Raw genomic sequence first — 23,928 nt, 5'->3', positions numbered from 1 at the left:
TGAAAAACCACAAGTTCTTTTGAAAAACAAGAAATTGTTGGTTCCATTTTGACCACAATTATAAAACTACCTTTGCCACTGGAAGCTATAGTTGCTTAAAATAAGGGTAGACAAAGGCAGCCTGGTAGACATAAAATGTTATTATTTATTTTTAGAGTGAATCATGTGTGTGTTGGAAAAGATCATTATGTTAGAATTTATCTTTACAGATACTGCAAACAGTTTGGTTCACCCTCCCCTTATTCCTTACACTGATTTCTATAATTCTACACTGGATCACATTGATCTCATGGAAGAGTACCACACCTGGCAAAGCTTTGGAAACTCTCACAGGTACAATCAGAAGCTCCTTTGGTTACTCACCTAAATGAAATACCATTCAAAATAATGACTGTGTTTTAAGTTTGTTCAAATAAATTTAAATATACCCATACCTTTACATATAAATTTATATAGTTTAAATATTCAGCCTTGAAATATTGTATTTGTTAAAGTATTTACTTTTTCTATTACATTTTGAATTCATATACGTGTTAATTTGGTTTTGGTTTGATTAATAACATCTTTTGAAGAAGGGAAAGTTACTATATTAATACGTAGTTTCTTATAGCTTCATATTTTATATGTTGCTATGGAGGACAGGGATTAACAAATTTTTTCTGTAACATACTAGATGGTAAATATATTTGGTTCTTTGGGCTATATAACCCCTGGCCTACTGTAGCATAAAAACAGCTTTAGACAATATGTAAATGAATGGGTGTGTCTGTGTCCCACAAAACTTTATTTACAAACACAGGTGTAGGCCATATTTGTCCCACGGGCCACAGTTTGCAGTGCCTGATTTAACACAGTGATCACATACATTCACATACACATACATTCACTCCTTTTCTCCCTTATTCTGTAGAAAAAATGGTTGGCCTTTACATGCTGTATTTTTTACAAAGTGGATGTTAGAGAAAGGTCTTTACCACAAATGACTATAATAGTATGAAAGATTTTCAAAACATCTGACCCAATTCTTTAATATGCTGCACCTTATATCCACACTTAATGTATGGATTAAACTAGCAAGATGATCCCAAACATAATTATTCCCAGACCATGAGATATCCTGGAGAGTTCATGGAAACTAAGAGATATGGGATGGGTGTCAGTAACCTCAAGCCCCAGATTAGCTCATAAATGAGTTTAAGGTTCCAAGGACCCTTTCTACCAGAATTGGCCTAAAACATAAAATCGCCTAATGAACACTCGGAACTAATAAGAATTCCATTTCTTGGGACCTCACTCAATCTGATGGATATTTTCTTGGGAAAGTTTATTTTACAAAGATGCTTTTTTCTTCCACTTTAATATAATTGCAATGTTTTAGACAAAAGCACAAAACTCCAAGAGTTATTGTGTGTATTTCACTGACAGCTTGTAATACAGAGCTCCTCTAACCACTGTACCATAGCATTGTACCAAGAATGAATCAGTTTTGATCCTGAGAGCCCTCCAGCCCTTGAGAAACCAGCCTGGATCTAGGGGGAGCCCTGGAGCCCTAGGCCAAGTCACCTCGGGCCATGAGCAGCTTCATGTGTTTATCTCACTATGTCATACACATAGTATCATTTTTCTATGTGCCATGACTATGGAATGGTTGGCATATACTGTTTTGAAGTACATCCTGCTAACTTCATTGCAATTATCCTAGTAAGTTCACTATACTTCTTAATTTTTAGTTAGCACTTAGTGATTCAAAATTATTACACATTAGCACTGAACAACTCATTGGTTTTTTGGTGTTTTTCTTTAACAATTTCAGTCCAGGGGAAAGCTGTTTCATTTTCAGTTCACGCTAGCGTAACCTCCTATTTCCCCATAGGGCCTCCACAGCCCCCGGTGGTCACAGATGCCCTGCGTGACTGCACTGGGATGCATTCCAGCGAAAACTGACGGGTGCCTCACAGCCCCTTCCCGTGGGAATCCCACTCCTGAAGTGCCCATGCTGTCATACATCTTTCTGTGTAGTTCGTGGCTTTTTTACATGACACAGAATGAGTTCTGACCCAAGAAAAAAGTTACTTTCATAACCTTTGATCATGCTATACCTTTACAAATACATATCATTGCATATTACTACACCATTAAGTACAGTACTGAGAGCAACATACTTTTCTCTCTTTATTGGTCTTAAATTTATTACTCTGCTTTTCACTACTAGAGTTATTGCGAGAGTCCTCATTTCTGAAGCTCACCCGTCAGAAATATCCATACAGTAATGGAGCCTCATGTTAATTTCTGTACTTGAGCTTTCTGTCCTAATCTTCTTTCATCCACACTCTGCCCCTTGGTTCTAGTGTTGGCCATATTTTTCACAGGAGATGATGTACAGGTGACTATACATAAACTGAAATTATCTGTACAAATAATATAAATGATTAGCACATATTTCAGAACATTAGATGTAGCTTCCTCTAGAAAATAAAGGCACTTCACACCTAGTAATGACACACACTTCACAGGGCTGTGGGGATTAAAAGAGATGATGTACTTAAGATCATTTTGTAAATGGTAAGACACAATTCAAAAGTAATGTTTTATATTGTTAGAAGGGGTACCTTAGATCCTCTTAGTATACTTTTGCTAAAAATACAATTTTGCTTTTTCTGTTTTCACTTGTTGGGCAGGTTTTCCTTCTGTCAGTACCCATTCGTTATTTCTATAGCTGCAAAAAAAATCATTATTCAGAGAGACTCAGAACAACAGATGATAAGCATCGCAAGGGTAAGCCAGCTACGCAAACATATTTATACTGACTATAATCAATATAGTAAATAATTTAATAAATCAAATGTCTTTTGAATTGTTCTAGCATAATTAGGAAATGTTAAAAGTAAAATTCACATTATATTCCCAAAAAAGTGCTTAAACCTGTTTCTGACATAGGAAAAAGATACCCCTCATCAACTTCTCCTTATGTTACAGATATAACAGGAAGATTAAATGGTGCTTATAAATCCAAAGTACTGGCCACTTGGTGGACATATCTTGTAGGTACCACAGCAGCTTCAGTAACTAGCTTAGCTCTGGTGAAAACTACAGAGGGGTTCAGGAGTGTCCTTATGAGCAAGCCACTCAAACCACTGAAACTTTTTCTTGGTTTTATGAAAATCAAATAGACACAACCAAAAATTAGAAGATGTAATAAAAAGTATAAGCTTGGAAAACTGAGAAATATGTCCAAAGAAAGTAGAAGATGTTTTATTAATTCTTAGGAAACCAAAGTGCAAGCAAAGTCCATAGAAACGGGGCTATGGGGTAGCAGTCAGGCTGGCTTTAGGCAGGTTACAGAGAGGACGGTTTCTCTCCTGCCCATCCTCGCCACTCCCTACTGCTTGTGTTTCAGCACAGCATGATCAGGTTATGTACTTTAGCTTCTGGATATCAGACTAAGTGAGCTTTTGTTATTAGAACTCTAGACTATACATTTAAATGCCCATATATTTTGAGTATCTGAATTTGTGACATGATTACTTAGAACTTTACAAATTAAAGGGAAGGTTGGTTGTAGTCTTCTTAAAATGAAAAAAGACACATAGAGTAAAAAGAAGTGATTTCCATGTCTTGTCTAAAACTACAAAAAATGCTAAAGCATAGATTATATTACTTCTAAATAGCATAAAAAAGAATCTTTTATTTTTCAGTAATTCAGTTCCCAGAGGTGATGATTTTTTTTCTATCACAGAGCTGGACAAAAGATTTGAGTGACTGGTGACATTCCAAAGTCAGCTTATACCAAGTATGGGTATATTAGAAGAAATTTTATTGCCTATGTGTACCAAGGGAGTTCCATAGCCACACTATCCACCCCCCCCCCCCCAGTATATTTCAATGGGTATATCTAGCACCAGAATTACTCATCTTGGGTAGATACTGGCTCAAAGATTAGTCTATATAGCTCATCATTTTGACATTTTTTATTAGTTTCATTTATGCAAATTAATGTGCCTTTAGTACTTTTTAAAATATTGGGCTATGTTTTTTTTTATATTCATAAGAAAAAAAAATTCCGAGCTAGAAGTTTATGTAAGTTCCTTTGAGCAGTTTTCTGCTGTCACTCGCATTTTTAAGATACCAGATAACTTCTCTAGTGGAACTGTCCCCCCACTGAAAGGAGAGTGGCAGCTGTGGCCTGCCACAGACTGTCTCCACAGAGCAGGGACACCAGTCAGCAGGCACCGGCCTGTCACGTGGCACTGTCAGTCCTTACGGGTGTTTCCCAACATTTGAAACTTATAAACTGCCATCACATTTTGAATTAATGACTGGTGAACATTTTGACGTGAGGAGGGCAAGACCTTACTTATGTGGTATAAACTTAAAGTTGCAAGAGAGATTTCCCCAACCTAAAAATGACTTCCTCATCAGACTATATCTAAAATTCTACTATTATTATTTCTTTCATTTGAAGCACTTTTATTAACTATGAATTCCTGATAGGAGGAGTAGCCACTAAGCCTTGTCATGTTTGATTAGCATCCTAGTAATACTGTGTGTGCTGGATATTTCCAGTGTGTTGGCTGCCCAGGAGGTAGACTGGGAACAGAAGGTAGGGAAGGGTAGGAAAATAGGTCTGCGACAGAATACTATCCCGGAAATAGGTATCAGTTTGACCACTCCATGTGTCCCTTTCATGTCTCTTCCCAGGGAAGAGAAAAACTATTGACAGCCTTTAGAATTAGATCTTGGAGAAATGAAGAAGGGCTCTGAATTAGAATGTTTTATTATAGTAATGTACCAAATCATGAAAGTAGGATTAATAATACACATTTGGGATATTAAAATTTTATCTACTAAAGCAAATTGCTGCACGTATTTAAAATGTCAGAAATGACAGTCTTTAATCTGTACAATAATTCATTTTCTTTGCTACCAAAGAAGATGAGGTAGTCTGAAAAAGATTTAGATAAGTATGCAGATATGTATACTTTATATGATAAAGGATATCTATATAGTCCTTATGTTTTTAAGTGTGTTGTTTTTACATACTCATTGCTTATATTTTGAAAAAACAAAGAATAGATTTTTTTATCACTCATGTTTTCATCACGCAAACATAACTATTGTTAACGTTTTGATAAATGTTCTTTTGATTTTTTAAAATCTATATTATCTTTTAAGAGCAACAGAGTTCAGTATTGTATCCACAGTTTTGTCCCCTACTTTCTTTCAGTTGTGCCTTTCTTAAACTTTTTCCATATTATTTACATAGTTTTTATGACCATGAGTTTTGATAGCTATATCTGCTTTGAGATGCAAATTTGGCATATTTCTAAAGTTTTGCTTTTATAGTAATGCTATGATGAACATCTCACTGTATGAAATATTTTCTGTCTTTAGAATGTCTAGAAGTAGAATTATTGGGACAAAGGATATGAACACTGTTAATGTTTCTGATAAATACAGACAGACTACTTTCTAAAAGTAGATTGATTATGCTTTAAGAGTAATTCAGTATCTAAAAAAACTTAAGCCAGGTTTATCATCAGAAGTATATACCTAGTTTCAAATGTTCCCACTTAATTAAACAGAAAACCTTGCTGTTTAATGAGATGAGACACATGGAAACTGAAATATAACACACTTTACTATAGAAGGGGAGTTATTTGGGGGCCTCCATTTTGGATCCCCTTTGGTTACCATTGTTCCAAAATAAAATAATAAGACTTTTTTATAAATCAAAAATTGTACAACCGAGTTTATAAAATTGTTTATATGAGATATGGCATAGAGAAGAATATACGTGATTTTTACTAAAGTGTTCAAATGTTTTAAATGAAATTACAGTTTAAGTAAAAGTAAAAATGTTTGCTCTCTTTTTTCAATTAGCAAAGTCTGGTGGATAAAGTATCTCGAAGACAGAGACCTGATATGAATATGTTATTTCTAAATATGAAAGTAAGGAGGACACATCTGGTTAGCGATTCTCTTGATGAGGTATATATCATTTATTCCAAAATGGTAATAATTGATGAAAGCTTTAAATCCATTATATAATTCTAAAATGTTAGTAAGCTGCCTTAGCCAGTTTGGCTCAGTGGTTAGAGTGTTGGCCTGCGGTCCCAAGAGATCCAGGTTCGGTTCCTGCTAAGGGCGAGTACCTCGGTTGCAGTTTGTCCCCGGCCCTGGTTGGGTCATGCGGGTGGTGACCACTTCAAGTGTCCCTTTCATGTCGATGTTTCTCTCTCGCTCTCTCCCACTCTATCTGAACAAAAAATGGAAAAATGGCCTCGGGTGAGGATAAAAAAAATAAATAAACCTATTTAAAAAAATAAAATAAAATGTTAGTAAGCGGTCTTTTATTTCTTTGCACTAGTAAGTGTGATTCCTTATATTTTGATACCCTAGTTAAAATCAGTTCAGTATTCACACAGTTAAGCATTATGCCCATTTTTATATGTTTATTAGTGGTTTGTTATTAATTCCCCAGGAAGAGATTTTATATAGAACTAAATAATTCATGTTTATGACTTTGTAACCTAGATTGTAGACCCACCTTTTTTACTGTTGGGTTTGTTTTAAGTCATTTTATCTTTGCCAAGCCTCAGATTAGTCATCTAATCAAATCAGAGGTCTAATCTACAGGATGTATTTGGGTCAAATATTATTTGATTATAGGTACATGTATTATGGAGCTTCATGCATGTACAGTCCTTCAGCCAGATCTGCATGGGGCTATTATAAGTTAAAAGCTGATTTGGTTATGTGATTCTTTAAAGTTGAGTACTGAAAGCAAGCTAAAGAAAATGAAATGAATTATTTTATATTGTAATCTGCTAAATTAAAAACTTGGAGACAATATGAACCTGGGAGTCAGTAACCTTGGGCAGCAAGGTACCTGACCCCTCTAATTTTATTTCTTGATCTATACAAAAAAACATAATAATACCTAGTTCACACAGTGTCTGGCAGATTTATTGGACAGATGGATGATAGGTGGATAAGTGGGTGGATGGGTCGGTGTGTTTTGTGACATTGCAAGTAAAATACTGACTACCTGACACATTTCCCAGAATTAAAAAAGTTAATTTCCTTTTTCTGCCATTTGTTCTCCTCTACTATATAATTTCTTCAAATAGTTAACTCGAAAAAGAGCAGACTTGAAAAAGAAGTTGAAAGTTACATTTGTAGGGGAAGCTGGTTTGGATATGGGTGGCTTGACTAAAGAATGGTTCCTTCTTCTAATTCGCCAAATTTTTCATCCAGATTATGGTGAGTATGTAATTTTTATGAATAGTATTTCTTCCTAATTGTTAGATTCAAGTAGTTACTCTTATTTTTAATCTACCCTATGGTTTTACAGATCTTTTTGTCATAAATCTTAAATAATTTTTTATGGGCTGTTATTTGTATTTTAAAAACTGACCAAATTGATGATCGAAATGTTCATTATTTTATTGGACACCCTACACAAAATGTATAAAGACTCGAAAGTATACATTTGCAAGGCAGCATCCACTTTTTTTCAAATAAGCCAATTGCATGAAAATTTAATTTTTCACTGAAATAAGGAACATTTGAAATATAAAAACAAAACTATAGTTTGCTCTTCTACACTAATATTTGAAGCCTCTTTCATTAAATAATTAGCCATTTTAATAAATAAGAATTCATTAATTTTTAAGACAAAAATAAATGTTTGCAATTTAAATTTGGTTTTATTTTATTTAAAAAAATGGACCTATGTAATCATTAATTTTGGTTTACGTATTTTTCTTCAGAGGAGAATTTTAAGTGTTATTCTTTATTTTTCTTTACTTTGTTTTTATGTATGTATATAATCTTTCTGGTAATGGGAATTAGAAATGACATGGATAAATTGAAATCTCCACCTAATCCCCAAGATTAATTCTGTTCATAACTAATAAATTATAAAACTAGAGTTTTTATAAATGAAAACCATGATTTTCTGAATTCCTGTCTTTTTACCCTGTTTCCACCCTTGGTTCAGGATATCACTGAACAGAAAAATTCTCTTGTATGTTCTCTGTACTTAGATTTGATACATTTTAACATGAGAGAGTGTATCAGAACTGCTACTGAACTGTTTTGCTTCTAACAGATGAGATAGCATGTATATTTTTACCGTTCTGATTTTTAAAATAAATCATATTAATGCAACTATGTTTCTTTTTTTTTTCAGGCATGTTTACATATCACAAAGATTCACACTGCCATTGGTTTAGCAGCTTTAAATGTGATAACTATTCTGAATTCCGATTGGTTGGAATTGTATCCTTTAAACTTTCCACTAGGAGGTGCTAGTAGACTAGAGATTTTTTAAAATTTTATCTGAATTTTGGAAAACTTCTCAAGCATTTTATTCAAATTAAACATTCTTGTCAAATATACTAGATTTTCAATAATCTTTATTATTTGTAATATTACAGCTATACAATTTCAAGAGATTTAATTAATTGAAAGGAGTGACTGAATTTTTTATATTTCTCTCTAAAAACCTTAAAATAAAAATGTTTATTTTCTATTTTATATATTATCTAAATTATCAGAAAATTAAGGCTTTTTAAACATCAGAATATCTTTTCTATTCATAAAGGACTATTTTCCTGTTAGTTCAAAGTACAAAGTGAAAGAATAGAAATTAAATATAGGTCTTTAATTTGCCCCTAAATCCCAAGGTATTAATACAAATTAAAAATTGAAAGAAATGGCCCTGGCTGGTTTTGCTCAGCGGTTAGAACATCGGCCTGTGGTCCAGAGAGACCTGGGTGTGGTTCCTGCTAAGGGCACGTACCTCAGTTGCAGTTTGTCCCCGGCCCTGGTTGGGTCGTGCGGGAGGCAGCCACTCGATGTGTCCCTTTCACATCAGTGTTTTTCTCTCTCTCTCTCTCTCCCTGTCTCTCCCTCCCACTCTATCTGAGCAAAACATGGAAAAATGTCCAGTGAGGATAAAAAAAAAAAAATTTGAAAGAAATGGGAATATTTACGGTTTATGAGATTACTTTATGGTGTTTTTTAAATTATATAAATCTTTGTGCCATCCTAGGATCCCTATCAGGTGAACTGGAGAGGGTATCATGTATTGGGTGGGAGATTGGACAAGATACCTTCTACATTCGCTTTTTTTATTCTAAGAAGTTTAATTGTGGAAGAAAGGATGGAAGAGTAAAGAAATGAGGAAGCATTGGCAATACATAGGTTAAAAGAAGGAAAACAGTTTTCACCCTTAAGATATTTACCATTTACAGGGGCAGATGACCACCATGCAGAGTAGTCTTTTCTCAGAGTCAAATGACTATTTGACATTAAGAGCTAAGGAGTTCTGAGAAGGAAAAGATTCGGTGTAGTCTTCCCACAGAAGGTAGACATTTAAAATGGAGCCATGCTGTCTGCTTAACACAGGGCTGTAAACAATAGGACATAGCCTGGAAGAATGACTAGAACAAAAGGCTGCCATGTGCTGGACCTGTTACAGTGCAATGTGCAGGTCCACTGATTGAAGCAGACAGCACACTGGGAATTATGGAAGATACTTTCAGAAGAAGAGTTAAGAGCCATCTTATGGAGGGCTTTGAATATCTATCTTTGTTACATTTGTTGGAATAAATCCTGAGGAATGTATATAAAAATTGAGAATCTAGATGGGAAAATAGGGTCTAGAGACAAAAGTACTTAATTTGAAATTTTGTGTATATTATCATGTCTAAGGTCCAAAGTGCCAAGTTCCACAATATAGAACACTTAACAATTAGGCTGTTGTTTTTATTGTATTGTTTACAGTAATCATTTGTTGAATGTTTCAACTTCATTGAAAGCCTGAGTCATTGATGCTTCTCTCTACACTATGAGCTATTTGGATTTCCTGGTGTATGTTTGTCATACTTTACATTCTTATCCCAGCTTAGATTTGGGTGATATTTTGACTTTCTAATATTTGTACTGCAGTATTAGATCTTACTTAGTTATCACATTTTTAGCATAGCGTTATACATAAAATCATGAATCTGCTAATTGCTTTCTTTTGCAATAGACATTGGTTTCTATTCAGTCATTACCCAAAAGAGCATATTAAAGCATATTTACCTATGTTGCATATTTCAAGTTAAACAATTACAGTAAGTTCTCACTTAACATTGTCAACAGGTTCTGCAACTTTAAGTGAAATGGCGTAGGCTAATTGATAAAAACAAGAGTTCAGTTCCTGCAGCATCTCCTCAACATTATAATGAAACATTATTCAAGGACCTGCTATAAATCTAAAAATTATTATAGCCACTATATCTCATTGTTAATGTGTATTTATCTCACAAAAAAATAAACTGTAGAAAATAAGATTGATCCCCTCAAAGCATGCTAACATATAGGAAACTTGTGAAATGATAATGGATTGTGATCATGTAAGTGGTTGAGAGACCAACTGAAGGTGAGGAGAATGAAAAATTGAGAACAGGCATGACGATTGAGATTTTAGTTGGTTCTGTACATATCTCCAGTTTGTAAATTTCAGGATCAAAAATTTGTTGTTCCAGTAATTCTAACAGGATTGTTTTCAATACTTCATTTTTAAATATATTATGGCATTGGAGTTTACATGAGATGTAATAGTGAAATCTATAATAATAAATATAAAATTTTTTGAAGATTGCATGATGAGACATAAATATATTTTAAAAGTACAATTGCTTACACCGAAAGGGGCATTGAGACCAAGAGTGGGAGCAGTCGGTATAGTGTAGGATTTTCACACTGTCTGCACCTGGCGCCTCAGTGGACTCTGGAACTCCCTCATCCCCATTCCCGCTTCAGCCAGATGCATTTAGTGCGAAAGGAAACCTGATACTCTGCGTATGCAAGTTTCCTGTAGCAAATCCTGTGAGCCTACTTTCTTAAAAATGTGCCTTCACAGTTATAATTAAAAGAACTTTTTCAAATGAAAAGTGCTTAGAACTTGTCACTATAGTAAATGATTGTAAATGGTAACTACAGTACTATTGTGGTTATTGTCATTATTGCTGTTATAGAAGTATATTAGAACTCTTTATAATATCTCCCTTGAATACACTGCTCAGTGTCTGTTCATATGGTTATCTATAAAATAGCATATCTATTCTTTAAATTATCAACCTCATTCTGCCTTAGCAAATTGAAATACTGGCTGTCTTCTAATTTTTTTTAATTGTTTGCAGTAATTTGTCCAGCCCATAAGTTTAGATTTCTTTTTGAGCCTATTAAGTGAATGACTTTCTTAATAACTTGATATAATAAATCTTTACTTGACAATTGAAATATGACATTTGTTCTAAAACCCCTCTTTCAGTAAACATATGTTATATTCTGCCATATAACTGATAAATAAAATACAATTGGGCAAAGTTTAACCCTTTGAGTAAACTCCAAGTAATAAAGGCCTTTCGGATATTACTGTAGGAGAGTAATTGCCCTGTTAGCTTATCAACAATGTGAATATATGTCTCTGTGTATATTTATAAGTTTATTCAGTTCAGCTCTCTTTTCTTCAGTCTGTTTTAATTTTAAAATAGTTAAAATGACCACCAAAATCAGTAGTGTGTTCTGCAGTGAGTTCTACTAAATATATTGCTGCTGCCTCTTATAAAACTGCCATATTTGGCCCTGGCCGGTTTGGCTCAGCGGTTAGAGCATCGGCCTGCGGTCCGGAGAGACCCGGGTTCAGTTCCCGCTAAGAGCACGTACTTTGGTTGCAGTTTGTCCCCGGCCCTGGTTGGTCGTGCGGGTGGCAGCCACTCGATGTGTCCCTTCACGTCGATGTTTCTCTCACTCTCTCTCTCTTCCTCCCCCCCCCCCACTCTATCTGTACAAAAAAAAAAAGGATAAAACCGCCATATTTGTTTAAATTTAGAAGTGTTTTTTATATGTTAAATAATTTATAGCTATGTCTGAAATTATCTGTTGTGATCTTAGATTAACTTTTCTAAGGAAATCATTATTACTATCAACTGAATCCCTACTTTTTACATGATTTTTGGTAATCAAGGAAATAAATAAAAGGAAAGGAAGTATGTGGGATTAAAAAGTCAGTGTTAGATCTGAAAGAAGTATGCAAGAAATAGACTGATGCATAATTCAAAATTCATTTGTTTTTCATGGATTTTATGTTAATACTTAACATTTAGTATGCATAGCTTATGGGACTAGCTGTTTATAACAGTATTACCTTGGATATTCGCTTCCCCCCATGCTGTTACAAGAAATTACTGAGCCCTCCCATCGTTCCTAGTGATCAAAATACACCAGTAGGCATCTGCAGCGTTTCCACTGATGACTTATGTCAAATTATGCCTGTAAGTATTAAGTTACTAGCATTTTATTCCTTAATGCTACATCCTCTACCTGCACAGTCTTTCTCCTAATGCTATTATGTTTAAATATGGTTTCTATTTTTGTAACCCATCTCCTTTTTTATCTATATTTCTCCTTCCTTGTGGAGACACATCACCCACTTTGCAGTACTCTTCAGCTCTTAAAACATAGTCAATAGGCTTTGAAGTCAGAGAAGCAGAAATCTGAAATCAAGCTCTGGCAGTTATTAGCTCTGTGAACTTGGCTAAGTCGTTTAAAGTTTCTGAGCTCTAGTTTCCTTATGTGAACAATAAGATATTAAAACTCATGTATTCAGGGGATTATGTGAGATAAGAAAGCACTTAGTAATTGACTACTTCTATGGGTCCTTATTAAGATGATATTGTACAATATTATTAAATATGGAACAACTCTAAAATCAATACAACATGAATTTCATGGGATTGTTGCATAACATTCTTCAGTTCAAAAATTACATTTCTGATTAAATTTAATCCAAAGTGAAAATTTAGTAGAGAAATGGATAGTATACACATCCTCCTGACAATCCCTTATAATATATGTGTTTTCTTGGGGTTTTGTTTTTTTTTACTGCTTGCAAAATAGAGCAGACTCTGATTAAGAAACAGCTCTGCCTTCTATAGTCTTGTATCTGCAACATGCTGTACTAGCCATGACCCTGGATGAGTCTATAAAACAGTGAGAATAGACTAATCTCTGACTTACCTTCTCATTTTAACTTTTGTGATTTTTTTGACCCACTTACTTAGTTTTTGCCAATTTTTTTTTACCAATAAATTTTTTAATTTTATTAGTTTTGTCAAATTGCCCAATTTTATGATTAAAGTTATTTGGACATATTTAGATCCAGCTTTTTTCAGTTAATAATGGATAGTTTATGAATGACTGCCAGTATGTTGTTTTATATTATGGAGCTGAAGATTTCACTGAGCTAATATTCTTTTATTAGCTCTTTAATAATGAATCCAGATTGTGCATGTACTATGAGATCAACTGTTGAAAAAATGAAGTTTCTATTCGTGCATCAATAAAGACTGAAAGGAAACAGGAAAATTGCTGTGTTAGGATAGTAGAATATGGGTAATTTTTTTAAAACATTTCATAAATGGATTATTTATTTATTAATAAAAAGCATCTATTAAAAATTGACACCTAATTTCCATTTCATATATAGTAAAAATAGATCCTAAAATTTTTGAACTGCTTTTTTATTCAATTCTTTACCATACGTATTTGTATACTGTGTTTTCAAGAAGAGGTAACAGGAAAGTGAAGAGAAGCATAGTAGATATGTTTCCTAAAGTCAGCGTCTGTGAACGTAACACAAAACGTGCAGAAAGCAATCCAAGTATTCCTCAATGGAGACTTCAGTATGGTGTTAATAAATGCAATCATTTTCCATGACCATGTTAATGAATACTCCACTGCTTCTCTGAGAGGTGATCCGTGACTCAGAGCATCAGAATTGTCCAGTAACAATAACAAGAAATCTTCCTGACAGTCCTGTGAATATTACACTTGAGGGTTTTTCCTAAAGATAGAGGACAGGCTGCATAACTTAGAATTGGTATTTGAACTCTCTCTTTTCCTTCTGCTTAAGCCACTCTCAGATATGCTTTATTAAATAAGACTAGTGTGTTCAAACTGTGCAAAACACTATTTGTATTTTCACACACCATTTAATTATAGGTTTACAAAGTCATTAAAAAAATGTTTGTATGAGTAATAATTTTAGAGACAGCATATTACAATTAAGGGTCTAAGATTGACAGTATTGATAAAGACAATTCTCAACAAAAATTGGGGTTTGAAAATACAAGGCTGGGCCAAAAGGTCTGCAGTCCTGAATCAAACAGATTTGAGTGTATAACTTCATGACCTATTGACGTTGTATTTTGTCGTTAAAAATTTAATCTTTGAAGGAAAGAAGGTGGTAGGTCCTTTCCCTTGGATTCACCTGGTAGTCCCTGGAGTTCTTAATAAAAATCACAAATTTGCCAATTATAATTGTCAATATCCTAATTATTATTAATAATTGAAAATCTATACCCATCTAAATTTGTAAAAAAATTTTCTCTTTTTAATGGAATGGAAAACTTGTTATAAATGTATGTATGTAAGGTCATTCTAACCATGCTGTTCTTTATCTTTTAATAATTTAAAATAAATTAAAACTTTTTTGGTAAACTACCCCCAAAATTTAAATATTTGGTTAATTTTTCTGTTTGAAAGTCTTTGCTCTTGATAACATGAGTCGTAACCTAATTCAGGAAAATGTTTTATCCAATGTTCTCAACTTCTTGAGAAAGAACGGTACTGTAACCGAACTATAGAACCCACTTACATGAATGAACTCTGTTTTTACGTTTAAAAGATGTATCCTAAGACATTACCATTTTTAAGAATACAAATTGAAAATAGAAATACTGCAAATTGATAAATAGTGATGTTGCAGATAGCAGTGAAGTATGATGAGAACGATGCCCTTAGCTTGCTACATATGAACAGTTTGAATTGTTTGATATTTTCTTCCTATATGACTTTTTCCAATGAAAAGGTAGATGGTAGAAACCATTAACAAGCATTTTGTGCAATGGAAATACGTCTCAAATATTATCTTTATTTCAAAATCTGAAAGTGTATCTGCTCTACCTCATCTAAGTGAACTATAGTAGATCTGCTTGACTATTTCCGGTAAGACCGTTTGCTTTAAAGACACAGATAACATTTCTTGTTCTAGGAGCTGGCCCATGGATTAAGCGAACTCCTGTCATATGAGGGCAATGTTGAGGAAGATTTCTATTCAACATTCCAGGTACTATTAAGAGCAAATAGGTTTCTGTTAACCATGTATTTCATATATTAAAAAATGCCATTTGTTATGAAACACCCATTATTAGAAAAGAGGAACAGGATTAATCAACACATACCATCCCCTATATTAAAGGATCTTAACCTGATAAAGGAGACAGTGAAGGAACAGTCAACAAAAGTGCTTAAAGAAATCCACCAAGGGTAAGGGTACTACTATGCTAGGCAAGTGGCATATTTCCTTGACTCAGTTACTTTCTCAGAGCTTTTCCATTTCTAAAAACAAACCTAAGAAATTAGGAGCAGAAACTAATGGATCAGCCCCAAACTCATTTCCAGTTCCCTAACAATAATTGGGAAATGGAAATTATAGTAATCTACATAGCTCCAAAAGACCTGAGCATTACCTAATGGCCACGCGAGTTCGTGAACATCAGTCAAGTGTTTAACATTCAACGCAGAGGGTTAAGTTAAAGACCTGCTTGTTTACCTTGCAATACTTGTTCTTGATGCAAGTATCAGAAGAGCTCAGTATTTCTGTAGTTTATGTGTTAAGACAGGGAAAACCTGCTTTTTAAATTTTACCAATCTGTTCACTGAAGCCTGTTATATCAGCCATACCAATAAATACCTTGTGCTGGAATCTCCCATCAGGTTTTTCAAGAAGAATTTGGAATAATTAAGTCCTATAATTTAAAGCCAGGTGGTGATAAAATCCCAGTTACCAATCAAAATAGGAAAGGTAAGTTAGACACCATTTCTTAATTAAAATTCATCAATGTTTACCATTTAATTTTACTACGTAACAGATGGAAAATTTCTTTTCAGAATATGTACAGCTTTATGTTGACTTTCTTCTCAACAAATCCATCTATAAGCAGTTTGCTGCATTTTATTATGGATTTCATAGTGTGTGTGCTTCAAATGCCCTGATGGTGAGTTTAAATCTTTAAGTTATGCTTTCAATTAGATTGTGTGATATAACTGACAAACAAGTCCTTAAATATTTTAGTAGATAAGCTTTTAAAATAGAAAATGTTTTCTACTTTTTAAAGGTAGAGCTAGAAATAAAAATAGGTCTCGAATTTCAGCCTTAACCCTCTGAAGGAAAAACAAGACCAGCCAACTCCATTCTTCTCCCCTGGTGCTGTCTGATACTATGTCTTTTACAGCTTTAAAAAACCCCCCAGCAGCGTGGGTGAAGAAAGCCCACTGGGCTCAGTATTCATGCTGAGGGACAAAGCACAGAAAACAGTTCACGCACGAGCTTCAAGGCCACAGCCACCTCTTAGACTAAGGAACATATTTAAACTGCTTCCTGCTGCTTTCGGGGTTGCTCCAAAACTCTGACCCACAGGAAGTAGTTTGTCTCCAGAGTCATGATGGACTCTGCCTGGTTTGACTTACCTGGGCCTGGGAATATGGGTCTAGCTGCTATCTAGAACACCATGTTGAAAATGTAAGATAAGCCCTGGCCAGTTTGGGTCAGTGATTAGAGCATCCGCCCAAGACCAAAGAGTTGTGGGTTCGATTCCGGTCAAGGGCATGAACCTCAGTTTTGGTTTGGTCCCAGCCCTGCAACCAGTCAGTGTGTCTCTCTCACATCAATATATCTCTCTCTCTCTTTCTTTCCCTCCCTCCCTCTCACTCTGTCTGAAAATAAATGGAAAAATATGCTTGGGTGAGGATTTAAAATATATACGTATGAAAATATAAGATAAAAGCACAGTTTTCTAAATAACTGGTGCTCTTCGCCCCAGCTACCCAGGGCACACTGTCACGCCACTTTTACTTCCGCTCAGATTTACTATGAGTTTGAAGTAAGGTCTTTCATTTGAACTGCTTTTCATAGGTCGGAGCTTGTTTTAGAGCCACCTTTGTCACGTTTGTGGTTGAACGGGCCTTTGAAAACGGAGCACTTTATTGAGCTGAGTTTTGTCTGTGACACACGAATTGTGGAGAATGGGGGAGGGGAAATAGTTAAATGGCATAGCATGGCTTCTCCTTTTTAGTTTTAATCTCTTTAGATGGCAAAAGAAACAGTGGACAACACAAGCGGACGGTAGCCAAGTCCGTGAACTTGGTGCGCACATCCTGTGCGTTATCGGAAGGAGCTGAGCAGTGGACGGAGGCGCTGATCCCTAGACGCTGGGGAGCTGAGGCAGCCTCAGGTTGAGCTTAGTTATCTGCCTGTCATTTTGGCAAACTGATCATTTTTGTTTGCAAAAAGGACAACCCTAGTCGTTTGACAAGATTTATAAACTTTTAAAAGCAAACTTTTTCTTATCTTATACCTCAGTAGGAAAAATATACATGGAGATTTTTCTTTTAAAAAAATGGTTTGATTTACTGTAAAAGAAATGATTGTTGTAGTTTGATTTCGTGAAAATAGTTCCAGTTTCACTTTTGTTAATTATCACTTTTTATCAGCTGCTTCGTCCAGAAGAGGTCGAAATCCTGGTGTGTGGGAGTCCTGAGCTGGACATGCACGCCCTGCAGAGAAGCACTCAGTACGACGGCTACGCGAAGACCGACCTGACGATAAGGTGAGCGCGGCGCTTCTGGAGCCAGGTCGGGGCGAGGAGGGAGAGCGGGGTTGTTTATTTGCGAAATTTACAGTCTTGGAATTAAGCAAGTCAGCTGAGACATGGTGGAGTGCCTCACTGCCTTATTTTCTAAAAAGTAATGTGAGGATATTAAATATGAAATCACCTAGCAGTCCCCTTGGATGACAGTGGTAAGCTTCTAAAAAGTACAGAGATTTTAATTTTTAAAAATGACTTTGGCTCTAGAATTTCAGGGATGCTACACGTATAAATAGCATTTTAATAGCACTGTGTTGAAAAATAAGAAAAATTATATGAGAAAAGTGGCTGTTGTACTATCCACTACTTTTATAATTTTGTAAAAATGTGTTTTTATAATAATGTTAGTCAAAAGTCTACTTCATATGTAGAAGCCTGTCATTCCTTAATTTCACAGTAAGGATATGATTTATGTTTAGGGAAGTTTTTTCCTTAGAGCTTACTTTATATTACTTTATTCCAGCATTTTCAACCTTTTTCATCTCATGGCACACATAAACTAATTACTAAAATTCTGCAGTACTCTAAAAAATAGATTTTTTTACCAATCTGACAAAAAATACATAGGTATAATTTTGATTCATTCACACCAGAGGGCTATAATTGTGTTGGCTGTTGTCATTTTTTATTTGACAATCTAAGGGAAAAGGGTCTGTGACCCTGGCTAAATAGTCAGGTATTGCATGTTTTAAAAAATTCTTGTGGCACACCAGTTGAAAATCGCTGCTTTATTCTGATCTGCAGGTTTCTGTCAGAGCATTTTATATGAATTTCCTTTGGTGTTCTCTAGATACTTTTGGGATGTTGTGCTTGGATTTCCTCTTGATCTTCAAAAGAAGTTGCTACATTTTACTACAGGAAGTGACAGAGTCCCTGTAGGAGGAATGGCTGATTTGAACTTTAAAATCTCAAAGAATGAAACTTCTACTAATTGGTAAATTTCCAGATTATAATTTTATTTTTGATCTCCAAGTTTTGCTAATAATAATGTGTTTATAATTAGAGGCTTTTTTCATTCTGAAGTCATCCTGTTAGAAAAATCTTGGAAGTAAACATGGCCTTGAAATGAGAGAGACTATTGCTTAAGGTCCTCTATTAATTTTTCAGACATACCAATACTAACTGATAATAATTCCTTTCTCTTCACATTTTGCTTCACTAAGTCTATCGCTTTGTAGTCTCTTTTAAAACTAGCTTGCTTTTAGTAGCATATTGCTTAACCTTCATTTTTATTTAAAGGTGTTTTTTAATTAAAAATACTAAGGTGGGGATTTTGGCTATTATAATTAGTATAGAAGTCCTCTAGTACTAATCCTCTAATTTTTTAATCTAGTGCTCTTTGCATATGAAAGTAATGATAATAATGGCTTTATTCTCTAATAACATTGATGGATTAATGCTGATCTACTTCTTTTCCCAACCTTGTAATTTCTAAAGCTGATTTGAGTAGACACTATTTTGATTATAGTCATTTATTCTGTTGCCCCATATATTCCCTGAGTTCTGTTTTTTTGTGTTTGTTGTTTTTTTATGTGTTTTTTTCCCATTTTTGAATTGGAATTTGTCCTTTCCTTTCCCACTGCTACCATTAACAGCTATTCTGATGGTGTGGAGTTCATAAAGACTGAAGGAAAGAGTCTAGGAAATCTGTAGAAATCTTGAAGAAAGATAACAATGTCCTCAGGTGGAGGGTTGGGGAGCTGATCAAAAGGATTCAGAGAATGGGTGTTACATGTACATTGAGGGCAGCACATTAAAAGTGTGGATGTCATATGTCTCAGAAATGTTCTTTATTGTTTTGTTTTTTCTTATAGTCAAGACTGAAATAATAGTAACAATCATGCTAGCTACTATTCTGCTAGGTGTTTTTATATAGATAGCTCTTTAATCTTTTTAACAACCCAGTTAGATAGTTTACCCTACCATGGTGATGAGGAAGCTGAGACTTACAGACATGAAGCCACTTGAACAAGGTCCGACAGCTAGTGAGGGAGGCAGTATTCAAATTCAGATTTGAATTTGAAACTCCCTGAATCCAGAAATAATGCCTCCAGAATGAAAGCTTCATGAGAGCAGAGACACTGACTGTCTTGTCTGTGAACCCAGCCCCGCGCCTGGAAATGCGCCTGATACATAGTAGGTACTTTACAGCCATCTGTTCACTAAAGGAAAAAATGAGTCATCTCTTGGGAAAATAAAAAAAGATTTGAATGTATGTGTCCTGATATTTTGAAAGTTGCTTAGCAGTCTTCTGTGTGTGTGTTTCAAGGCTTAGTATCTTTTTAAAAAAATTGTTTTTCCCTAGGTTGCCTGTGGCTCACACCTGCTTCAATCAACTTTGCCTTCCCCCCTACAAAAGCAAAAAGGACCTGAAACAGAAATTGATCATTGGAATTTCAAATTCAGAAGGTTTTGGACTTGAGTAACCTAGAAGACTTGAAACATATTTTATATGTAGCATTCACTTCCCTCTTATTGTGCCTTTAACCTTTTCGTGTTTTTGTCTCAAAACACCTTGACAAAGCTCACCAACTTTAACATATTGATTTTTTTTAAATCAAATATAAATATGTTAGTAGAGGCATGATTTTCTAAAACCACAGACATTGCTTAAGTGGGGTAAAGACCAGATGGCAGAGACAGGTGTGGGTTCAGTCATTCTTTTTTATAGCACTTTATCCTTCTCCATAAGTAGTCTGTCACAGGTGTTCCACTGGGGGAGCAGTGTGCAGTAAAGAAAACACCGATGACATAGTGGAACCCAGCGGCAGATTGTGTGCTGCAAGACACAGTAGCAACACAGATAGCTACATCTTCATTAATGTAAGGCGTGTAGCCATATTTTCATATAGAGGTAAACAACAGTATAATTGCAAATGCAATTTACAGGGTTTTTTGATATACTGGCTTTGGTCTTACAAGATTCTTTTCAACTGTTGCTGAAAAGCATGTAAATAACTACATAATAGCCTGAGAATAATGGGATTTTGATAGTGCCATTTATTGCTAAAGATTTATTTTTACAAAGTAAATTCAGGGTTTTAGATGTGTATACAGCTTTTACAATCAATAAAGATGACTGTACAAGAGTGTAACTATTTTCAGACTAATTGGATTCAGGTTATATTCTTTTTACGTATTGTTAGTCTGCATGCACGTTGGCAGTAGTTACTTTGAGTACTCTAATATTTGTATAATGAGCATTTCTTAAGGGTCGAGATATTAAAAAGGAAATCAGATAACTAATCATTGATAAATTAAGTCAATTACAAGCACAAATGAAAAGAACTGTTTTTATATATACTTTGATTGATGTACAAGGCTTATTTCTAATATTTTTTGATCACCAGTTGTACTGAAACACTCATTTTTAGAAAAGGTTAAGATATTTGACAAAAGTGAGTACAATAATAACATTTGTGTCAAAATGACATACTTGGTGTAAAATATCAAGTTCAACATTTTGACCAAAGTGTTTGTTTTTCACTGGATTCTGAATATAGTAAATTCAAAAGTACCCTTTTTGGAGTTTCTAATAAAGTAGCATGTAAAAAGAAACTGTATATTAAGTCAGACAGTAAATAGTTTTCTTAATTTACAGCAAATGAAGCAGTTTTATTAGCATGCTACAAGTATTTCCTAATGAAGATTTCTCCATTATTCTTTGATAATTTTACTTCAGAAAACTCTGAAGATATATTTGCAATAATAATGAAGCCAGCATTTAGAACCAGCATATAGTTCATATGCAAATAATACCTTCCCACAATTTTTTCTGAGGTACGTTATTTTCTTATTGCTCTGCTTCTTGCACCCAACCAGCAGAATTCTTTTAGGGTGGAGGAACTAATCATCTTGTTTTCCAGCAGTTCTGAAGCCAACCCATGAATCTTTAAGGAAAATGAGTTACTACTTGGCTTACTATTCTCTTTGAAACAGAAGTGACTGCTTTTTCATTCAGATATAATATTTAAAGGGTTTTCTTTAAAATCTTGGAAAGCCTAAGAGAGTTAAAGGCATGTTGGTTTCATTTTGTCTGCTCTGTTTTTAATCCATATGCAAATAAAACTGCTTCTATCTTACACTGCTTGAACTAGAAAGTAAGATGTTTAATGTAGGTTACTACTAACTAATAAGCACAAAAGAATCATGTATAAGAAACCAGATTTAAGTGTTTTAAATAAAATGTAAACAAAATTTTTACTTGGTAGAGATGGAAAATTGTATTGGTTTGGTCTGCATGTTCAATGGTGTGCTTGTTTATTGATAGCTACGTCACTTTTAAATAAGAAGTACACAAGCAAGCCAGATTTTTAAATGGCAAAGTCCATAAATAACTGGAAAAGTTTTGTTGTCTATTGTTAAGTTAAAATTTATAACCATTTATCACTTAATTGCACATTGCCTTTATTTATTTATGCTGTTTTTGGTTTACAGTGTAATAATACCTCATTTTTTTAAAAAACAATACTACTGTTATATTTCGTTAATTTAAACAGCTAAAAATTCATATAGTTGCTTTTTTATATAATCTGTTGATGAATTCCTGGTTTTTGTATCTGCCACCATAACGTAAAGCATTACACAGTATTTATCAGTATTTACAAAATGTCCTGTCCTTTTTTAATCTTTGCTTAATCATATTTTTGTCTGTATGATCAGAAGTTTTTAACAGTCCCTGTTTTTTGTACAAATCTGTATTGTATTAAGTTGTTAACTTCTGGATAAAAATTTTCAGATATTAAAGTTATACAATTGATCTGGTTTGTTTATTTTTTAAATACTAGGCAATTAATTAAAACCATAAGTTTAAAATATCTTATAAATGCACACCATTCTCTTTATTACACTGTCTTTTAAACTAATTCTTAGGGAAATTGCTAATAAATAGAACTTCAAAATGTATGTTGTTCTGACACCAAATATAACCAGCTGCTTTAACATTATTTTCATTCTGAAACAACGTATATCCTGTGTCTAGATGGCCACACAGATATTCTACCAAGTGAATATTATAACGCCATGGAAGTTACCCAGAAATCAACGAAATATGACATGTCATTGGCTATACATAGACAACCTCAGATATTAGGTATTTCTCCCCCAAAAACTATTAGTTTGGCCTTTTTTGTACGTGCCCACATTTCCTATGCTTAAGGGGGAAAAAAGGGTTATGAGAATGTAGGAGGAAATGTCATTAATGGAAGAAGACAGGTAGCTGTATGGAAGAGAGACTAGGGCGGGTTTTCACATGGGAGGGTGCAAGGGCAGTTCACCCAGATGGCCACGCAGCCTTTTTAGTCCAATGCATAGATAAAGAATTGCACTTGGGAGCCAGACTGACTGCGTTTGGGTTCACTGTTTCCTTGGGCTAGTTACTTAATCTCCGCATGCTTCGATTATCAAATGAAAATAATTTGGAACTAATTATCAAAGGAAAATAAAGTAGAACTAATAAACCTACTTATACAGGGTCGTAGGGAGGATTAAATGAGCATGTGAAAAGCACTTACACAGTGCCTGGCATAGAGAAGCAATATAATGTGATGCAAGAGGAATCATTGTGCTGATGTGATACCGTCTTACAACCACAGCTTCTGAAGGCTCTGGAGGTTTCTGACTCAAACATTGGGTGCAGCAATAGGTAACAGAACACAAAGTGCTTTTGAGGCATTAAGATTGTGTTACGATATTTCCTTACTTGAAACTTTTAGAATTTATCCTTATAGATGTCTCACTGGGCAAGGGTTTTTAATACTATTTTTCAGATGTGTAACAAAAAATAAATTAGTTTATTTTTTAATGAAACGTTTCAAATGTAGAGAAAATTTTCAGAGAGTAACAATAAAACCATGTTCCCGCTTTCAGATCTAACAAATGTTAACATTTTGCAAAATTTTTAAAAAGTGAAATATGACAGATGGAGTAGTAGCCCCTTTTTATTGCTTCTCCAGTCCCAATGCACGTGCTCTCTGCCCCATTAAACTGCATTTGATGTGAATCCTTCCCATGGTGTCTTACATTTGTAAAACAAATGTCTCTCTGTAAACACTACACAGTATCATTATAGTTCCCTAATATCATACTCTACCTACCTTTATAAACTTTTACACTCAAAAATGTCTTTTCTAGATTCATCCCTGATTATACAATTAAATAT

General features: G+C 34.4%; 1 protein-coding gene across 4 annotated transcripts in view; it reads left to right on the top strand.

The window, feature by feature from the left end:
* Positions 1-22,585, top strand: part of HECTD2 (HECT domain E3 ubiquitin protein ligase 2) — a 61,954-nt gene extending 39,369 nt beyond the window's left edge. Inside the window, exons 10-21 of one of the 4 annotated variants that reach the window (XR_004959989.1) lie at positions 210-333; positions 2,679-2,775; positions 5,881-5,988; positions 7,131-7,263; positions 8,195-8,283; positions 12,165-12,332; positions 15,113-15,187; positions 15,838-15,925; positions 16,012-16,118; positions 17,614-17,729; positions 18,559-18,702; positions 20,074-22,585. Coding sequence is in view for 2 of the 4 variants with exons in the window: in XM_036265100.1 (XP_036120993.1) it covers positions 210-333; positions 2,679-2,775; positions 5,881-5,988; positions 7,131-7,263; positions 8,195-8,283; positions 12,174-12,332; positions 15,113-15,187; positions 15,838-15,925; positions 16,012-16,118; positions 17,614-17,729; positions 18,559-18,702; positions 20,074-20,194 (1,361 nt within the window). In the remaining 2 variants the exon portion in view is untranslated. The remainder of the gene's footprint in view (positions 1-209; positions 334-2,678; positions 2,776-5,880; positions 5,989-7,130; positions 7,264-8,194; positions 8,284-12,164; positions 12,333-15,112; positions 15,188-15,837; positions 15,926-16,011; positions 16,119-17,613; positions 17,730-18,558; positions 18,703-20,073) is intronic. The other 3 variants (XR_004959990.1, XM_036265100.1, XM_036265101.1) reach the window with 3 other exon arrangements.
* The last annotated feature ends 1,343 nt before the right edge of the window (positions 22,586-23,928 follow it).

The sequence above is a fragment of the Molossus molossus genome, unplaced genomic scaffold (assembly GCF_014108415.1).
Source record: "Molossus molossus isolate mMolMol1 unplaced genomic scaffold, mMolMol1.p scaffold_m16_p_17, whole genome shotgun sequence".
NCBI classification, from domain to species: domain Eukaryota; kingdom Metazoa; phylum Chordata; class Mammalia; order Chiroptera; family Molossidae; genus Molossus; species Molossus molossus.
Note: the sequence above shows the minus strand (reverse complement) of the source record. Positions and strands in the feature narration are given on the sequence as shown.